At 36.8% G+C, this 19,863-nt stretch overlaps 1 protein-coding gene across 8 annotated transcripts in view; it reads right to left on the minus strand.

Annotated features, from left to right (window-relative positions):
* COL5A2 (collagen type V alpha 2 chain) overlaps positions 1–19,863 on the minus strand; it is a 400,743-nt gene that overhangs the window by 23,411 nt on the left and 357,469 nt on the right. For all 8 annotated transcript variants that reach the window (XM_070241405.1, XM_070241400.1, XM_070241403.1 and 5 more), the window contains 21 exons: positions 19,041–19,085; positions 18,512–18,565; positions 15,624–15,668; positions 14,460–14,513; positions 12,067–12,165; positions 11,640–11,684; positions 11,428–11,526; positions 10,100–10,153; positions 9,766–9,873; positions 8,656–8,709; positions 7,968–8,066; positions 6,754–6,807; positions 5,922–6,020; positions 5,762–5,815; positions 5,611–5,664; positions 4,610–4,663; positions 3,815–3,868; positions 2,168–2,212; positions 1,743–1,841; positions 624–731; positions 301–354 (listed from right to left, as the gene is read on the minus strand). In XM_070241405.1, the coding sequence (XP_070097506.1) occupies positions 301–354; positions 624–731; positions 1,743–1,841; positions 2,168–2,212; positions 3,815–3,868; positions 4,610–4,663; positions 5,611–5,664; positions 5,762–5,815; positions 5,922–6,020; positions 6,754–6,807; positions 7,968–8,066; positions 8,656–8,709; positions 9,766–9,873; positions 10,100–10,153; positions 11,428–11,526; positions 11,640–11,684; positions 12,067–12,165; positions 14,460–14,513; positions 15,624–15,668; positions 18,512–18,565; positions 19,041–19,085 (1,431 nt within the window). The remainder of the gene's footprint in view (positions 1–300; positions 355–623; positions 732–1,742; positions 1,842–2,167; positions 2,213–3,814; positions 3,869–4,609; positions 4,664–5,610; positions 5,665–5,761; positions 5,816–5,921; positions 6,021–6,753; positions 6,808–7,967; positions 8,067–8,655; positions 8,710–9,765; positions 9,874–10,099; positions 10,154–11,427; positions 11,527–11,639; positions 11,685–12,066; positions 12,166–14,459; positions 14,514–15,623; positions 15,669–18,511; positions 18,566–19,040; positions 19,086–19,863) is intronic.

The following is a 19,863-nucleotide window of genomic DNA, read 5'->3' on the forward strand; positions in this document are numbered from 1 at the left end:
CATGATAAGCAAAGATAAAGAGGGCCCCACTGCTTAAAGGACTGATCTCCTGCACACAATAAAAATGTGTTGTATTCACTCTCTCAACAACGACTTTACTTTTTGGCTTTGCTCTAATTCAAGGTAAGCCATGAATGAGCATCCATGGTTGATCAACTTCAAATCTCAAATTTCATCATTCTCCAAATCCTGACCACCATGGAAACATGATGAACTTTATTTTGGAAATTTCAGGCAAATTCATATGATAATGGTGACGTTGATTACTAGCTTGGCTGGTAAAGGAATGGTTTCACTTACTCTTGCTCCATCATTTCCAGCTGTGCCTTCAGCACCTTTCTCTCCTATGCCACCCTGGGAAAACACACAAAACACCATTTGTTCATTTAATTGTCTTTTTCCCACACTTGCATGAAAGCTTCATAAGAGCAGGGCTTATCTCTTGTGTTCGTAGCTGTATCCCCTTGAACCTAGAACAATGCCTGGCATTTTCTCAATAAACACATATTGAAAGAATGAAGGAATGAATGACTTATGACTCAGGATGGTAGAAGTACAAGGCTGCTCAGGAAATCATTATCAGCAGAAAGTCTAAAGGTATGAACTAAAAAAATCAGACTTACTCTGTCACCCTTGGGGCCAGGAGTTCCTGCAATGCCTCTTTCTCCTGGCATACCTTGAAGACCTGGTGGGCCTGTATCTCCAGGGGTCCCAGTTGGTCCTGGACTGCCCTAAGATGAACCAACAATAAATGAGCTCACTCATGTGTTAAGCTGAACCACATGGGATTTCTGTTTTGGTGGGGTCAAAAATGGTAGAATCTCAGCAATTTCACATGGTTCAACCTTGTGCTTATATTTTTCATTTGGGAAAATTGTCTCTGAGTTCATTTTTTTAAATTAAAACTTGCTGTTTAAATTTTAATTTAATTTTTGGTTTATGTTCTTGGGAAAACTGAGTACTGATTCAAATAAAAATGATAGAGTTGCCCCTTTTTTTTCTTTTTTTGGCAACATCATGGGGATTCTAATAAAGAAAGAAGACATTACACTTAGAAAATGTTTTATTCTGTCTCTGATGAACCCACGGCATTAAGCTGGTTTTCAGGCTCATTCAGGGGTTAAGTTGAAGCTATCTTATGCAATCATTCTGGACGTTGAAGATGATAAGGGATCTAATGTTGTATGATCATGAAAAATTCCACTTCAATTGTTTGCACTGAAGTTGGCCACATTGTCTTCTATCAATCTTAAAGTGGCACCCAAAAGGAAACAGGACTGATTTTCGACTTACGAGGTATTGTATTTTCAGATTTCAAAAACAACATGCTTTGATATATTTAATAAGCAGAATTGTGGAACTTGGGGCAAGGAAAATGGAGCACATGATTAGGAATATCTCCTAACAAATTATGCAATTTTCTATTTCCTATTTCTGCTTATTAACAGAAGTCATTAATAAAATTTATATAGATAAATATTAGAAACGGATTTGTATATCAGAACGTATCACTGTAAGTCCTAGACCATAAATCCCATCACAGAAGAGAGACTCCTTTTTAGCTGACTCTTTAGTTTCAAAGACAAGCCTAGTAGGTGCTCATTAAATACTCATTGAAGAAGAAAATTATGTAATCAAATATCGAGCAAAAACAAGAGAAGTACATTCTGGTACAATCATATGTTTCTTGAGCAGTAATTTTAGAACATTTTTAAATCCTGAGCTCACACACCCATACTTACTTTTGGGCCATCAGGACCGTGTCCTCCAGCCATGCCCTTTTCACCAGGGAGTCCGGTTATTCCTGGTTCTCCTCTTTCTCCTGGATTTCCTCGTTCTCCCTAGCACAACATTGGAATGTCAAACAATCTCAGTGCTTGATCTAAAAATGGATGAAAAGTGTTTCTGGAAATCTGAAAAATGGCTTCTACTAAACAAAAATTGGGAAATGAGCAATTATTAAGGCTTGATTTTCTAATTTAGTGATAAGAAATGAACTTGAAGTAAGGATATGCTAGTTTTGCAACACAAAATGTTTCTCATAAGATTGATTTTCATCAAGTAGAAGAATTTTAATGCTTAAAATAAAGCCCTGTTGAAGATAAAAGATGCTTTTTAAAACTGAAGCCAATGGAAATGAAGTTAATCACAAAGAAAAATTACTTACTCTAGGTCCTAATGGGCCAACTGCTCCAGGATCTCCAGGAACCCCCTAGAAAATACATTTTTAAAAATTGGAAGAAAAGCTTTGAGCTAAATTTCAGGTATTTATTAGAAATCTTTCCAGATCATATACCTAATTTCTTTTAATGTACTATTAGAAGTCTAACTAAGCCCATAATATTGAAGAATGAAAAATGAGTACATGTTTACAAATGCGGTGATGTCATATACAGTGAATGAAAATATTGTTCCAGAAAAATTTATATTATACTTGAATGTTTGATTTTTGGGAGTGAGAATAGGCAAAATATTATCTCACAAAGATAGTGCATTAGTTTTTTGTAGAGACAACAAAATATATGCTAAAGTCCTTGTATTTCCTAATGAAATGTGAAAAAGTTCTAATAGAGGGAAGTAAAATTAAAAGCAATGAAGTGCTGATCTTTTAAATGGAACCAATTCAAGTTAGTAAATATTTCTTGAACATATAATATGGACAACACACTACCAGGAGTGGTGGGTTCAAACTAATGCAGTCATGACTACATTAAAAGTTTGTTTGTTCTTAACTAAAGGAAAGTTTGTTACTTAAAACTTCTCTCTTTGATTAAGATAATAACTGTCTCAACTAGGCCTTCAGTCTTATCCCCCCAAAGTACTGTTTTCATTGTGGCATGATCTTCCTAAAACCAAAATCTAATAGTATTACTCCCTACATAAAAGCCCTTCATTAGCTTTCAATTACTCTAATAATAAGAACAAATTAGGCTCACATTGGGATGCTCCATATCTGGCCCCTGGTTCACCCCTCCCGCCTCACCTCTACCCTCCTCAACTTGTCCACCACATTCCTGACTTACTGAAATTGTTTCAGTGCCTTAATTTGATCAGCAAGCCTTTGCACCTGCTGTCCCCATTTCCTGGGTATTTCCTTACCTTCCCTCCTCCCAACTTACCGTCATTCATCCTTCAGATCTCATTAAAGATATTACTTTGTCCAGGAAACTTTTCTTAAACCCGAAAGTCTGAATTAGTTGCATCTTCTGTTTCCCTACAGTCCGTGCCTCCCCTACCATAGCACGTAGAAAACACTACTATTGTAACTGTCTTCCTACACTCTCTGTCTCCTACTATAATGTAATATAGGGCAAAGTCCATGTCCATCCTGTTCGATTGGTTAAGGCCAGGGCTTAGTGGAGCTAAGCACAGTGGTGCTCAGCAAATTGTTATTGAATGAGTGAATGAATGAATGAATCACTCAAAGAAAAATAAATTAAATAAACCTATGTGCCAGTAAAACGATAGAAATAAAAGGGTTAATTTCTGTTCACAACCGTTTACAAAGCCTTGGTAAAACTCTATAGTTATGCTGAGATTTATTTAGTGATTAAGAACACAATCTTGGAAAGCATTTGACCTGGGTTCAAATCATATCATCTGTGTGACTTTGGGAAAATTACCTAACATTTGCGTGCCTCATTTTCCTCATCTGTAAAATGGGCATAATAATGGTACCTAGTACATAGGGTTGTTTTCAAGATGAAAAGAGAGAATATATGTAAAGTAAACCAGAACAGAGCCTCACACATAGCAAGTGATATTATGAGCCAGCAATTTTTAGTACTGCTATTCCTATTATTTAAGAACTTACCTGGTCACCTGGCTTTCCACCTTCTCCAGGTGGTCCTGGAGGACCAGGAAGCCCCTAAAACAAAAGTAAGAATATAAAATTGTGACTCTGCAAAAGTTTAATAGGCCACCAGTATTAACAGTTTGCCTTTTACAATTCAGGGTTCCATGCCTAGATTTTCAAGCAAAAGATATTGTTCAAACACAAGCTAAGCAAAACAGAATGAGAACCTTCATCTTCCAACGTGACACAGCAGCGAGGCAGTTGATGGGTTTGCATTTTCATTTGCACACCACTCAGCAAAAAAGAGAGAAGACTCTACCAGGAGGTTCTTCCTATTGGTAGAATTTTTAATGGCTCTGAGAACAATATTTTAGGCTGCTGGATTCATATTGAAAGTCAGTTCTAAAAGTTCTTCCCCAAATTATAATTATCTATGCTATTAAATAATCTACCATACCAATATGTTCAGATAAGTCATGACAATTTATTCAACAAAAAATTTTAGACACCGTTCCAATAAAATCAGACAAGCCTTAAAATCGTTAAATAAACCTTGTTGAGATATCAAGAACATTTTGATTTATGATTTTAAATGTGCTAACAGTTTTGGATTTTGATCAGTTTTTCAGAAGGCTGTTCCTTCTCTCTGAACAAAAATGTTTGATTTTATCCAAATGTCTATTCTATTTACTAAAAAAAAGAATAATGTTTTTGAAAATTGTAGAATTTCACATCTTTTGACCATATCCTTTTATATTTTAAAAAGCACTTTAGTGAGTGAAAGAAGAAATGGAAAACTGCATTAGTGCATACCTGGAAGCCAGTGGGGCCTGGAGGGCCCTGTTCCCCTCTCTCCCCAGCTAGACCCTAAGTCACGAAGGGAAGAAAATCAGGAAATCAACAGCCAGATCTTTACACCTGCTTCCTGTTTACGTAAACCATTAGAAGTATTTATATCTCTTTGTATTTCTTCCAATCACATGTTTTTCACTTTAGCCAGATAATAAACTAGTATTAAAAGTCATCTGATGGTATTGTTTGAAGTCCCTGCTGGTGAGAAAATATCTTCTATAGCCAGCAAAGGGAGTGATGACATTGTTTATTTTTTGATCCAAACATAAAATGTCTGAAGCCAACCGTAAAATTATGGGGAAACTGGATAAATTGGAAATGGAAAAACTCATTACTTTCATATATCTAATCTAAAAGGGTAATATTTCCATTGCGGTTTATTTCTCAGTGTCATAAAAAGTATTAATCATACTTTAAAAACTGGAATAACTAAAGAAAGCAAAGCTAACATTTTAGAAAGATATTTAAATTGTCCCATCCCAAAACAAATAAATATGCCAAAATATTTCTGATTAACACTTAATTTTAAAATTCTGAAATGAAAATATACCTCAAAGAACATTCCTTTTTTAGCCCCTCCAAAAAAACCCAGCTTAAATAAATTTCTATAAGACACATTATTAGAAGAATGAAGGTATAATTCAGTATTTATATATTTTAAATAAAATATTTGTCAGACAGTATTTTCCTCACTTGATATATTCTTCAACTGCGACAGATGAAGATGATGAAGTAGCTTTTTCCATCAGCATTTTATAGAAGTTTAGTATGACAAGACCAATCATTGTTTTTAAAAAAATCAGAAGATGTCAGCACCAGGAATCAAAAGAAAAGATGTAAGTGAAATTTTTCAATCCTGCACTTTCTTATTCTCTTCCCCTGAAACTTATTCATACGTAAAGCCTTGCACAAAGTTTTTGAAACATGCAATGTGAATATATCCTTGCTAAAAGATCACATACCGGGGGTCCCACAGGACCGGAAGGACCAACTTCACCATCTTTTCCAGGAGCTCCCTAGTATCACACAGAGACAATTCGTGAGGTGAGGCCATGATTATTTGGGTAATTTCACATCTATAGATTTTTTCCTTATCAGAAAATGTATAGTTACCCTCTGCCCAGGAACACCAGCATTTCCTGCTTCTCCAGGTTTTCCAGGGTCACCCTAAAGAAGTAGGAACTAATTTAAATTTCAATCAGTTTGCTAAAAACATGCCTGTTCCAAGTGAGGATTGGGATGAGAGGGCAAACATATTGGACACTGTACTCACACTGCTACCTTTGGGGCCTGGAAGACCCATACTCCCAGGCTGCCCCCTGATGCCTATGGAGCCTGGAGGACCTGGCCGGCCATCCTCCCCTGGAGCACCCTACAAAATTGACAGGAGCAGTGTAAGTGTCATGTAAGTTCTCTCTAAATATCACATCAGCCAAATTGCTACTTGTCTTTGCTTACTATAAAAGTTATATACATTTTAATTTTTCCTACATTTTTACCTTAGTGAATCAGAATAGTTGAGCATCTTAAAATAAAACTGCTGAAGTCTTTTGAGTATTTAGAGAACAGTGATTTTATTCTTGTTCTACAAACAAACCTCATCTTCATGTCTTCTTACACCTTCATATTAATAGGGGAAATCTTTCTCTCTTCTTTCATTTACTCTGGTTTGTGGTAACGAAAACTCAGGACTTCTGTTTCACATTTGCAGTGTAAAGGAAGAGCCCAGAATATATAAGGTGTCAAAATTCACACCTACTTTTCTCTTAAATATATGAAATTGGAAGGACATCAAGAAATGAGAATGTTCCTAATAGATAAATTTCACCAGTATTATAAAATACATCATTTCAAATTTTTTACTGATGTCAGGAAGCAATTTTTCTCTCAAACATTTATTTCACTAAAATGTGATCAATTTTTGGTCAGTTTGAAAATATGCAGATCCTTAAGTATTGGCTTCTGGAGGGAAGCATTTTAAATGTATAAACATCATAAGCATCCACATGACCAAAAACATTAATCTCAAATAAATATATTATCCTTTAAGTTGCATGTCTATTGAGAAATATTAACAGTTGTAGATTTTTGTTTAAATTAATTACCAAAGGTCCAAGTTTTCCTTCAGGACCTTGAACACCAGGATTTCCTGTCAGACCCTGAAAATTAAAAGCAATCGTCAGTTTGTTGCTGACCTACAATTGAAGTCAAGAGTCTAAAGAGTGAAAAAAGCATTGTATTAAAAAGATTCAGTTCCACTTTTCAGGGCTCACTATCAGTAGCCTTAGGCTCCTCTAGACAAACTCATAGGACCATCATGGGCCTCGCCCAGCCTGGCTTCAGAAGGATACAGGGCGGACAACACCGCATGCCAACAGGGCAGCACCCAGTGGGATGCTTCAGTGGGAGAAGCCATCAAAGCACAGCCGCTAAGCCTCCCATGATGAACAGGCCAGATGTTAGGGAATGAGTCTACATGGTGGGTGCAGGAGCCACCCTAGCTTAGAAATCTCATGTAATAACATTTGTGACAACATCTTGGACGTACTGTATTGGTCCCAGCAAGGTGAGTGCCCAGGTACAAGTCACTCCAAACTCAGGAAATCCAAAGCTATGCCTCCCACCAGATTTTTATAATTCATTCATAGTCCTCCCAGTGCAAATGCAGCCTACACTCAGGGGCATCTTTACTATAAGCAACGTTGACTGCTCATTCAGCTGGCATTCCACCTCTGTTAGGTGTCTAGGGAAAAATATCTAAGCAAAGGTGAACCCAATACCGGTTCTCATGTAGAAGGAGAAAGGCCTATAGCAGATTTTGACTCATACGTTCAATGCTGGATTCAAGGTGAAGAACTTAGGTTGAGCCAAGTGTATTTTTCCATCTAACAACTTCTTGTATAATCTTTCTCTTTCAGGGGCATGGTTGACAACTGAATTGAAGAGCAATTCCATAGTTCAAATAAATGTTCAGTGACATATTGTCAAAGTGAAATTTATCAGGAATTCTCTTGGCCAAAAGTCAAACAAGTTGTTTATTAGCAAGTAAACAAAAATTAACAGAGGTTTTTTTCATGTAAAGTGGTAAAAGTGTTACTACCTACTCCTTTGAAAAAGGGGACTAGAAGTTACTGAGATTTCTATAGATGATAAAAATAACAAAGTAGTATTTAAAAAATAATGAATTAAGTCGAAACTATAAAAACAAAGAAATATTCTAAGTTGTCAAAGCAAACTAAACAAACAAAAAAAACCCTTCAACGAATTCTCAGGAGCATCTCTCCTGGGTTGATGGAGCAACAAACTGCTGTGTTCTTACCCGAGCTCCTGGAAGCCCAGGTTCACCTGGACGTCCTGGATCCCCCTGACCTCCTTTAGGTCCTGAAGAACCAACAGGACCCCTCTCTCCTTGAGCCCCCTGTTCCAAAGCAAAGCAGAATGTGTCAGAAAAAAGGAGTGCAAGGAAACAAAAGCAAGTACGTAGAATTTCTTGTTTTACAAACCAAAGCACTAGTATAACATACAAATAGTTTGTCAAAGCAGTTACAAAGACTTCTTTGTAAACAATGTGACTTCATATTTTGTTCTAATGTGGATTCCTTGTAGAATAGTGCTTTTCCATCATTAACTAATGAAAGCTGTGTTTAGAGCCTCACTCTAATAATTTAGACTTGGGGAAAAAACCCAGAATTTTTAAAGAGTCTAAATTTCTAGATAATGGAAAAAATATACATCAGCTAAAGGAAAGGTCTATGACATTTTCTTCTCAGGAATGTCCCTGAGAAATCTGAAAACAAACTCTCATATAGCTCCAACCATCATGCATCTCCCCTGGACCTGGATAATGCAGAAATTGCACAAGAGGGATTGGTGTTAGGCCTGACATCTGTGTCCAACTCTTTTCTGAATCTGGACCCACATGGACCAAGGTTAGATCACCACGCTGAACAATGACATCTTTTGGAGCACCACCCACCTGAGTGTCAACATTGATGGGATAACCTCACCTTTGGTCCAGGTAAACCATCAGAGCCTGGAAAACCACGATTGCCAGGAGCACCCTACAAGGAACGAAAATGAGATTCTTAATTGTTGGTGGTGTTTTTATAATGCATAATGAGTGAGTAATTTTTATTTTCAGTACTGTAGGGTTTTAGGAACTCTGATCAAGCCAACATAGCAATTGATTTGTATAAGACAAAAAACTTGACGACATGGAAAGAAATTTTAAATTTTGAAGAATATATAAGTACTGAGACAAAAAAATATTCAATCAAGAAATATTCTAACAATTCCTTGTAAAATTAAACATAGAGAAAAACTGATATCTAGATTTGAGAGGTAAAGGAATGGGACCATCCACCAGGATCAAAATGTGAATGACAACATGCATTAGTATTATCTTGTAAGTGAAGGCTTTGCATTCTCTGAAGCTCTATACAAATGTAAGATGATACTGTTGTCTCTTTCAGGCCTGTTTCATTATACTCCAGTCACAGCAGCCTCTTCTGATCTTTAAAATCACCAAGCCCATTCTGGCCTCCTGGCTTTGCATTTGCTGTTTCCTCTGCTGAAAATGTTCTTTCTCCCAAGTTGCCTGCTGGCTCATCCTCATCTTCAGGACTCAGCTAAAATGCCAGCTTCTCAGAGAATCCTATTTCTTAACGCCTAATCTGTCACACCACGGTCATATACTCGGAGTTATTCTCTACCACATCACCCTGCTATTTCATAAGTGTATACAGCACTTATTAAAATGTGTAAGTACATTTTCATTTACTTGTCGACTTGTTTTTTGCTTACCTCCCTACTAGAGTATGTTATTGTTTACTAGTCCTCACATGAAGGCTGGGACCATAGCCTTCTCGTTCACTGATACATCCCAAGCACCCATATAGCAAATCGGCATAGCGTAGTTGTTCAATCAGTATTAGTTGAATGAATGAATGAACAATGATTAGATGGTTGGCTCCTTTAATTCACAGATTACCATACTGAAGAGATCAATACACCTGTATGCATTTCTTTTAACTGCTCTGGTTTTCCTTACTATCCCAAAACCTACTCATGCAATTCCACCCCAACTGTAAGATTTTATTTTATTATCCAAATTTTACCCTTTCTCCCATTGGGCCTGGAGGACCGACTGTCCCTGGATCACCTCGGGGACCTCTTTTGCCTTCTTCACCAGGTGGGCCTATTGGACCCTGAATACCATGTGGCCCCTGTTAAAAACAGAAAGATATACCAGGAACGGCCATTGACAAGTGAGTCATAGCCAAAAGATTCATTTAACGAAGTCAGTCATAAATTTTAAACCATGCTAAACAAACTATTCCAAACAGATTATAACTCTCATTGTTACTATTTCAAACACTTGAGTATTTTGAGCTGTACACTTCTAGACAATATTTATGCTCTTCTTATCATTTAAAAAAAATGAAGCCTTACTGGTTCTCCTTTTGGGCCAGCTTCTCCTTTGAAACCCGGAACTCCTGGATCACCCTAAAATAAAAATACTATTAGTTGTAGGAACCAGGATATTTAGCCAGTCCAAACTGCTTTAATTAATTACAGTGAATGGGCCTTGAAAATTTTTTGCAACTGAATCTATGTTGAATCAGCAGTATAACATAATCATTTTTTAAATTTTGAAACCTTACAGAATGTGTGTGAATTTTTATAAAATCTAGTATAATCTGGTAACAATTTGTTTTTTTCAGAGTGGTCTTCAAGAGATTTAATTTTAAAATATTGGGTTTTTTTATCATGCATACTAGAATAATTAGAATTATCGTTATTATTCCAATTTGATAATTAAAATTCAAACCCACAGTGATAACTTCTATAGATAAACCTACTTGGGATATATTTTAAGAAACAGACTTGTTCACCCAGAATCAAAATAATTTTATATTTATGTTTTGTTTATTGAGAGTTTGACACCTTCAAAGAGGGCATTTCGTCTTTGACTCCAAAGGGGTTTAGAGTCTTGTTTTGTTCTAGGCTTTTGTGTATGTGTGTCTGCAAATACCAATTGTAGTTTAAGTTGTAGGAATCAGATTGCTAAATTGAAAGCACGATAAAACCAAATGTGAAATATCAGCAACACTCATGTTTTAATAAATCTGTCACGAGCACTTAAAAATGATTTATCAACATAAACAAATTATTAGGAACAGAATCCAAAATATTTTAAGTAGTACTAGGAAAGAAAATTTTAATTTTTATATGTCAAGATAAAAGATGTATAAGCACAACTTCTCAATGTGGTTATTTCTTATGGGTTCATAATAATATTTTACCTAATAAATAATTTCTACAAAATATGGTAAGTCATTCAATATGAACAATATGTTGGAATCCTTCTTCAAGAATAACTCTCAAGAAATAGCTGTTGAGCCCATTTTTAGCCAAATCATCTTTAAAAGTCCTCATTAAACCTCCACTTCCCACAACTGGCTTGCAAAATATTTCCATATTATTTATTATTCAACTACTCATAAAATTCTATGAGGTAGACCATGAAGTTATGACTTTGTTATTTTAAATAAAAGAACACTAAAATTTAACATAATGCAATACTGTTTCACTTTGAATTTAAACATCTAAACTGTACATTAACATTTGTTTTCACTTTACAAAGATTTTTATCTTCATTTGCCTCATTCAGATAAATCCCATCATCTATGTTTCATTGCATCTCATTACATGGTATTTCTCTTGGCAATCTTAGTTGGGTTATACTAATGGATGATAGTTGTTATAAAGGACATTACCGGTTGGCCTCGAATTCCTGGAGGTCCAGTGCTACCCTGAGGTCCTGGAGATCCAGGGGGCCCTGCCAAGCCAGGAGGACCGGACGTACCCGGAGAGCCCTATCAAAATGCAAGAGTAACATGATCAGCAGAGACATACATAGAAGTCTACGGCCAATGTCCAAAGGATTGTGTCCGTTTGAACTTCATGTGGCATAAATGCAGTTACTTACTGTTGGGCCTTTGGCACCAGGTGTACCATCAGTTCCCACTGCACCCTAAAAGATACATAAAAAGTCTATGAAATATTAAGTCATATCTAGGGTGTTATTCACATGTTCACTCATCTTCCAAAAGGAGGCAGAAAAAAATTACACACACACACACACACACACACACACAAGAAATCAACCACCGTTATATCATAAAAAACACTTTTTTGACCAATTCTCTTTTCCGTAAAATAGACAAACTTACAGAGTTTGTTTATTTTTCATAAAATATACAAACTAGCAGAGTTAACAAGGGAAATGTGGTTTTTTCATGAGTCGTAAACACTTAGAATTCAAAGAGAATATATTAAAATAGATTGCCTTTGTTCTGGTGTTATAAGACATATCCAGCTTTCTGTGATAGTTCTTAAACATACTAGGAACTTACAGGAAGACCTTGAGAGCCAACTGGACCTGGTGGCCCCGTTTCACCTCTTTGCCCCTGAGGACCTTCAGGGCCTCGAGCCCCGGTGGGACCTGCTTCTCCCTAAAGGAATGCAAAGGGAAGTGTTAATTCAAGAAAAATATAAACATGGTTCAATTCAAAGGTGATTGCTTATTTGGAGTTTTACATTTTACACCCAAACATTTAAAGGGACCAGGAGCACAAAGAGTTTTACAAGGGAGATGTCCCTAACCTGGCCGAAAGAGTGAACTCACTTTCCCATCCCTTCAAGTGTGACGATGCCTGTAGCATTAAGAGCAGAGCCAAGTGGTAGACGTCACTTGATAGCTACCCCTATTTCAACCCAAGATAGTGATCCAGATAGTAAATAAAAAGACAGGATACCTAGTTAAGTTTTAATTCAGATAAACACAAATAATTTTAGTATAAGTTTGTCCCGTGCAATATTTGGGACATATTTATACTAAAAGTTTATTCTTTCTTTATCTGAAATTCAAACTTAACTGGGTTTCTGTATTTTACCCAACATATCATATAGATATGTAGATCTGATCCTAGAGGGATCTGAACCTGGAATTTTAGAATTAAAATTCTAAGCCTTCAGGAGCTCATTAGTATTAATAAAACAAATAAAATCCCTATTGAATCTCTATTACCCTTCATTGAAATGCAAAGAACTGGATGTGAAAGTTTATTCTTCATCCTGAGAGCCAGAGATCTTGGAAGAATCTTACAAGTATAGCAGAATCCTGGTAAAAATAAAGACCTGGGAATTTTCTACTCGGCAGCGTGGGATGGTGGTAGGACAGGGAAACGATTTCTGAGAGAGAATTTTGCCAGGCGTTTGACTTTATTCAGCAGTTTTCAGTAGCCAACAGCCAGTACTAGAAAAACCCAGAAGGAGAGGGAAGTATCCAGAGCAAACTGTTGTATCAACTGTGGTTACTAGTGAAGTCTTAACTAGATGCCACAGTAGGAGCAGAAACCATTTTCTGCTAAGTCATAGTCCTGGGAGCTATGAGTATTCTTTCTTTGATTCTCTAGCAACAGCTCAGTTTGAGGGCGGAGGGTCTCACACGAAGAGAGAAGGAATTTTGCATATTTTGATCAGGGTACATAGGAAGGTTGGGCCCTCCCTGGCCAGACTCAGTGGACTTCAGGAAGCAGAACAGATACAGAGGGGAATAGAGGGAACAAAGGTCCCACCCACCTGAGTGCACAGTGAGTTCTCAGTGAAAGGAGGGACCGGCTAGTGAAATGACTCAGGGCATCATTTTAAAGCAGCTGTATCCATGTGGCACAGCATTTAAAGACAGCATTAGAAAGAGCCTGAAAGACTATGTGACTTGATGCCTCTCACATTTCAAAGGGTGAAACATTAGCTACAGACTTTTTTTTTTTGTTTTTTGGTTTGTTTTGAAGTTCAGATCCAATTTGAGTAGCACTAATAACAAGAAGCATTAACCTATGTTGAGGGCATCCTCTGCATCAGGCATGGTGCCAAGGGTTTGCATGGATTATCTCACTTAATCTTCAACAAAATTTCATGACAAAATAAGACTGGGAGAGGTGAGGCGACTGCCACAGCCATTTTGTATAGCAGAATCTGGTGACCAAACCCCTTCTTTGAGATGAAGAAAATTGCCAAAGGGAACCTGGCTGTGAGGGGTAATCAAATGTATTGTCTTGTTTAAAATTTGAAAGTAGGGTTCTGAATTTATTCACTAATTTAGCTAATATAATCTTAATAATCTCCTACCGTAATCCTTGAATTTATCATCCAAAGTATTGAGAGAAAGAACAAATTGTGACTCACTACAAATGTAAATCATCCCAGCAGAATATGTTAATCCATTCCCATGTGGAGAGCCAAATGGCCTGCTGCCCCTTCCTTTAAAGGCTGTGTAAATGGGGACGCTGGGGTCAGGAGTGAAAGCCAGCTTTGTGGGAGAGAAGAGCCTTTTGACAATCTCTGATTTATTTTAACCTCCTATTGTTTAGAACATTCTGCTGTTTATTATCGCCAGGCACTATATCCAAGAACAGAGTTCCAATTCAGATTGAGCTCTTACTCCTTGCAGCTGTTAACAATTGTCTGGTGTCAGAGTCCTAATGCAACAGATTCTTTGACACTACAATTGTACAATTAAGCAATTCTCTTTTAATTATATATTATATAGTAATCTTGTTTTTTTATTTTCTTTACTTTTTTCCCTGCCATAATGGATATTGAGAATACTCTAGGCTCTTTCCTTAGTTAAGAGCAACTTCCATACTCTTTAATTAACGAAATGACATTCTTCAATTGAGGATTCATGTAATCAAGTAATTCATATACTTCACGTAATCAAGGGCTAAATATATTAACATCTTACCTTCATCCCAGGATTTCCCGGAAAACCGGAAGAGCCAGGTATCCCAAGAGGACCCTTTTAAAATGAACCAGAAAAGTGATCAGACATGTATTTTAATCAATATCTAATTAAGTCATCTTTTATTCTGTATGTGACTACATTCTGTATGTGACACATAATATAAGAATAATCCACTTGGTAAAATCACAAAGATAATAATGCAATTTTATTATAAGTACCTTCCAACATTGATATAAAATGGTGCTAAAAGACATGTCCAGTGGTGTAACAGGATTTCCTAGTTGTAGCATAGAAGATTAAGCCAGTCACAAACACAAATTGTTTGAAACAACTGCTTCTTGAGAGAGGTATTTTCCTTGCATTAATCAAGTAATAAAGATAGTTTTTAGAAAGTTATGTTTTGTACCAAAATCTAGGACTGCACTTTATAAAAATGATCCTCAAGAGTCATCTGGATATTTTAGAGTGATTTTTCTTTCAGGCTAATAAGAAGCGGATATTTGTCACTATCTGACATTTGGGAAGGCACACACAGCATTTAAACCATTGATTTAAAGGCTGGATTTAAAGGAAATGAGTGTAAGAGGAATTCCATTCCAGGTTATCCTGGTTCTTCTTGGAGGACTGTATTTTAATTCCATCAGTTTTGCGTTAATAAGAACCCTTTTAAACTCTACTTTTTTGTCCCCTATATATATACATATTTTTTTATGAGTGACAAGGGAGAAGAGATCCTAAGGGCAAATAATTTCAAATCCTATTTACCCTCCTAGCATTTCCCCGAGTTCATCATGTTTTTTCATCTATCCATCCTATGAACCATGCTATATTCTTGCTCATCTTATACACTCATCTTTCAAGACCTACCTTGAAAGCTGCTCCTCCTTGAGTTTTCCTTGACATTTTTCTCTCACTGAGGTGTATGTACTTTCTCCTCTATGTTCCCAAACTTCAAGTTGCATTCTCTATTACAGCACTTAGCAATAGCAGTATGCTACAATATTAATTGATATATCTCCCATCCTTGATAGACAGGGCAATTTTCAAAGACAAGTACAGTGTGTTTAACATTTTTTTCCCCAAGTGTCTAGGACACAGTAGGTGCTCTTTAAGTGTTAATGAATGTACACTTGGAAGAATGAATATGAAAGTAATGCAACTCACCATTGGTCCAGGTTTTCCAGGCATACCATGAGCACCTCGTTGTCCCTAATGAGGAGAAAAAGAGACAAGATAGTATAAGATTACATTTTCTACTGCATTTGCTCATAATTCATTTACTTTATAAAAATTTCCATGGTAAAAATTGAAGAATGAAGATTAAGGTTAACTGATGACAACCTTAGCTGGGTAAATAGCAATAAAAATATACATTTATACAACACTGGTAAGGTAGTAATAAACACATCTATCCTTACAGCAATAAGAAAGAAAATTCAAGATTGAAGAAATGAAACTGATTACAATAATTCTTTTTATTTGAATGTATCATCTTCTATCAAGTGAGCTCAAAGATAAAATTTTGAACACCCCCAGTCTTCTTAACAGCCAGTTTAACTCAGAGGAGGAATGCACTCCTTGTAAAAACAAAAAAACAAAGCACACATGCACATCCGTGTAAACACACACAGAGAAATTAGTGGTGAATGCTGTGGGTGTCACCCAGATCCCCTTTCAGCACTGAAGTAGTCATTCTACCACTGCTGGAGGAGTTACAAGCTGATGGCTCACAATTGAGACTCTCCTCACACATTGCCCCCAGCTAAAATGAGTTAGCTTTCCCAAGGTTATGCTCCTTCTATGGTCAGTGCAGTAGTATAAAGGATTGGCCTCCATTCAAGACAAGTCCAAAGAGCCATGCCAGCTCCATAGTTTCCATGGAACTGAGAAGTCATGGAGACTGAGGTCTCTGTTGTATTTGTAACACAGTTTAATTTCTCCCTCTGACAAACCCTGCTTCTTTTATTCATTTCTTCACAAGTGTAGTTTCTGAGAGGACTCCCCAATAAATTTCTTACATGCAAGTCTTTGCTTTGATGCTGCTTCCTAGGAAACCTGACCTAAGACTTTAATACCATTGGTGCCAGAAGCATACAAGAAAGCAAACTCTAAAATGGAATTTTTAAGCTGGATTCCTCACTGACCAGCTGGTGATAGACGAAAAATGGATCACTCTTTGCGTGCTATGGATGCAGTAGTAAATTTGTCACCACTGGTGAACTGAGACAGTACATAATTGTAAGCAGATGGGCTAAGGGGGCAATAGCTCAGGCATTCGGAAGTTTTAGGGGAAACAGCAATCATAAAATTGATGGAATTGCCTGGGTCTTGTTGAGTGAATCCATTGGAGAAAGACACTGAAAGACTGATAGTGATTAATCATCAAGACTCCTTTGCAGTATTTAAAAATATTGTCATCTTCTACAAAGAGGGGAATAAAAAGCTGAAGATCAGGCCCAGGATTTAATGATAAAGGTTTAAGAGCTCTTGAGAAGGTTGAATTCTAAAACATGGATAGTTGGCTATGCCATGGTCAAGACCCTTGTTTGGAAGGAATGGGACTCCATAATTCAGCATTGGGATATCTTAAGAACTTTGAAATTGCAGATACTCTGAAGCCTATAAGCCTGTAGAAGTGGCCCATTCCCACCATTAACAGCTTATACTTCTCCCTTGCTTAAAGATGGCACAGAAGCCTCTACTTTACCAGACAATATATGCCACCACCACTACCATATGCCCCTCCCCTCCCAGCCACCAGACCAATAACTAGCATCAAGTCATAAAATAACTGGATTGAGGAAGTGCTTTTTCTGAAAAAAGAGAGAAGAGACTATATGCCAAAGGAGCTACAAGTCCTATACATGAAGTAGAGTCAGGATCCCAGAGAGAATGGATTGGACAAGGTCCTATAGGTACAGGATTGAGAGGGAAAGGACATAAAGTTGGAGAACTTTAATGATATGGAAGTACTCTCCCATGATACACATTTAACACCATGATAAAGATGCTGGGAGATGGTGTTAATGTGGGAAATGGTTTTTGGAAGCTTGGAAACAGCAATGGCCCACACTAAGTGAAGTAGAAATGCCAGAACTGCTTTTGCAGATGGTAGGAGGAAGAACAGAGAAGTAAACGTACTAGAATGGATATATTATGGAAGGCTGAATAAGGCAACAGCTGAATCTATTCTACAATATTCTCTGCATTTCTCTCCTCACTTACCAAGGTGATAAGGAATGGCCTATTGAGTTCTCCCAAGTCGGGGTCCTGACTTTGGTACCATTGAGAAGCTTTAAAGTGGTTGTCTTCTGTGGGGTAGCAGTAGGGGATATTGTAAAACTGGAATTCCTAAAACTAATGGGGATAATAGGATCTCAAAATAATGGAGGCCAGGTGGCAGTCTTTAATTGTTAAGAGCAAAGTGGGTGCAATGTAATGAACTGCAAGTTTGAAGTATCAGCAAGTGTAGCCTGACCTTCAGAGAGCTGTGAAGAGGATTAATAGAATACGCCCCCACCTAGGTTCAAGGTACATAGGCAGACAGCAAGGGGATTTCTCAATTTGTACAGTTAAAATAGATCAAGGACAGATGATCAGGAGACTCAGCTCTTCTAAAGGGTATGTTCATAGTACTTACCTTTTAGGATTGTGATGAAAATGAAATAAAAGACGTTTGGAAGAATGCTTGGCATATAATAAGTGCTCGATAAATTTTACCTATTATTATAATGTTCTTGCTATTCCAAACTGTATGTTTTTTCATGAACTATATTCCATGCCACTATATGTTTTCATTATTATCTTAATTTCTTTATTACAACAAGTAGGCAAAATTGTACTGTGGTTATGCAAGATGTTAACGATAACAGAAGCTAGGTAAAGGGTACACGGCAACTCTCTACACTATCTTCGCAACTTTTCTGTAAACCTAAATTTATTTCAAAATGAAAAGTAAAAAAACTAAAATTAAAACAGGCGACCAGTACTGTTATTCTCATTTAAAAAGCATACTCAGTAAAGTATTTGAGAGTTGAAATACACATACTTACAGGAGCACCCTGCGGCCCAAGCCTCCCTCTCTCTCCTGGCATTCCCCTCGGACCCTGAAGATGAGAGAGAAAAGCCATCCATTGAAGCATCTTATCTGAACTCTAGGGGAGTTTGATTATACTACTCAATCCAATTGAGACTCAATATAATTGGCTACCAATCAATAGTATATCTTGGGGCAATTTTGGGTTTGAAAAAGTCTCCACCTGTGGAGATACATACCCTGTACCACTCACCTAAATAGATCACACCTAGCCTAGCTTTAATAGACTGAATATACAATAATCCTGAATTTAATCACTGAATACAGAAAAAGAATAAAGGCATTAACAGCTAAGAAAAACAATGAAATGCAGGAAGCCGTTTCTATGTGAAGGATACAGTTCTTACAGTGTGTTTGCCTGTCAACTGGTAATCAAGATTATTTCACCAGCTAACATATGTTCTCCATGTCCTTTTTTTCCATTTAAACATTCTCAATATAATCTAAAAAGCAAAGAAATAACAAAGAATTAAATTGATACGTACCATAGGTCCCATGGCACCCATTGGACCAGTTGGGCCAGCTTCACCCTAAAGCAAAAATGAGATCACATTACAATATGAGAACCCTACAACTGATATTCACATCATTTTGCTCCATATGTGTATCATTTTAAAGGCATATTTTCAAAGTGGGCATTTGAAAGGCATATTCAATGAAGGGCCTCAAAATTCTGTTGTATTACCTTTTCTCAAAATGCAATGGAAATTTAGTTTCCCTAGAAATAAGTCTAAAATAAAATTGAGGACTTCAACAAGACCGATGGAATTATCACACCTAGACACATTAGTAGGTACAAAAAGTAATTATTTGTCTATGTCTGATAATATTTCAGGTGAAGTAAAACTTTACAAAGCTAAAATTGACTGTAAAATTCCTTCAAGATATATTATAGGAAGTCTAGAAATAACAATTTTAAAGCCAAATGCTTTTCCACATATGTATTTCATGATACTTCTCATAAAAAGTCCTTTCACTCCTTTGATGTTTTCTCTCTCTCTAGAAACATAAACAAATTTTAAGAAGAAACTATGGCCAAAAGCCCCTGGAATTAAAAGTGTATTGAATAATGGGGCTACTGAACCATCTAAACCTCTCAGATATTTGTTTGTTTGGTTGGTTTTTTTTTTTTTTTTTTTTGAGGAAGATTAGCCCTGAGCTAACATCTGCTGCCAATCCTCCTCTTTTTGCTGAGGAAGACTGGCCCTGAGCTAACATCCATGCCCATCTTCCTCTACTTTATATGTGGGACGCCTACCACAGCGTGGCTTAACAAGCAGTGCCATGTCCGTACCTGGGATCCAAACC

The sequence above is a fragment of the Equus caballus genome, chromosome 18, assembly GCF_041296265.1.
Source record: "Equus caballus isolate H_3958 breed thoroughbred chromosome 18, TB-T2T, whole genome shotgun sequence".
Lineage (NCBI taxonomy): Eukaryota > Metazoa > Chordata > Mammalia > Perissodactyla > Equidae > Equus > Equus caballus.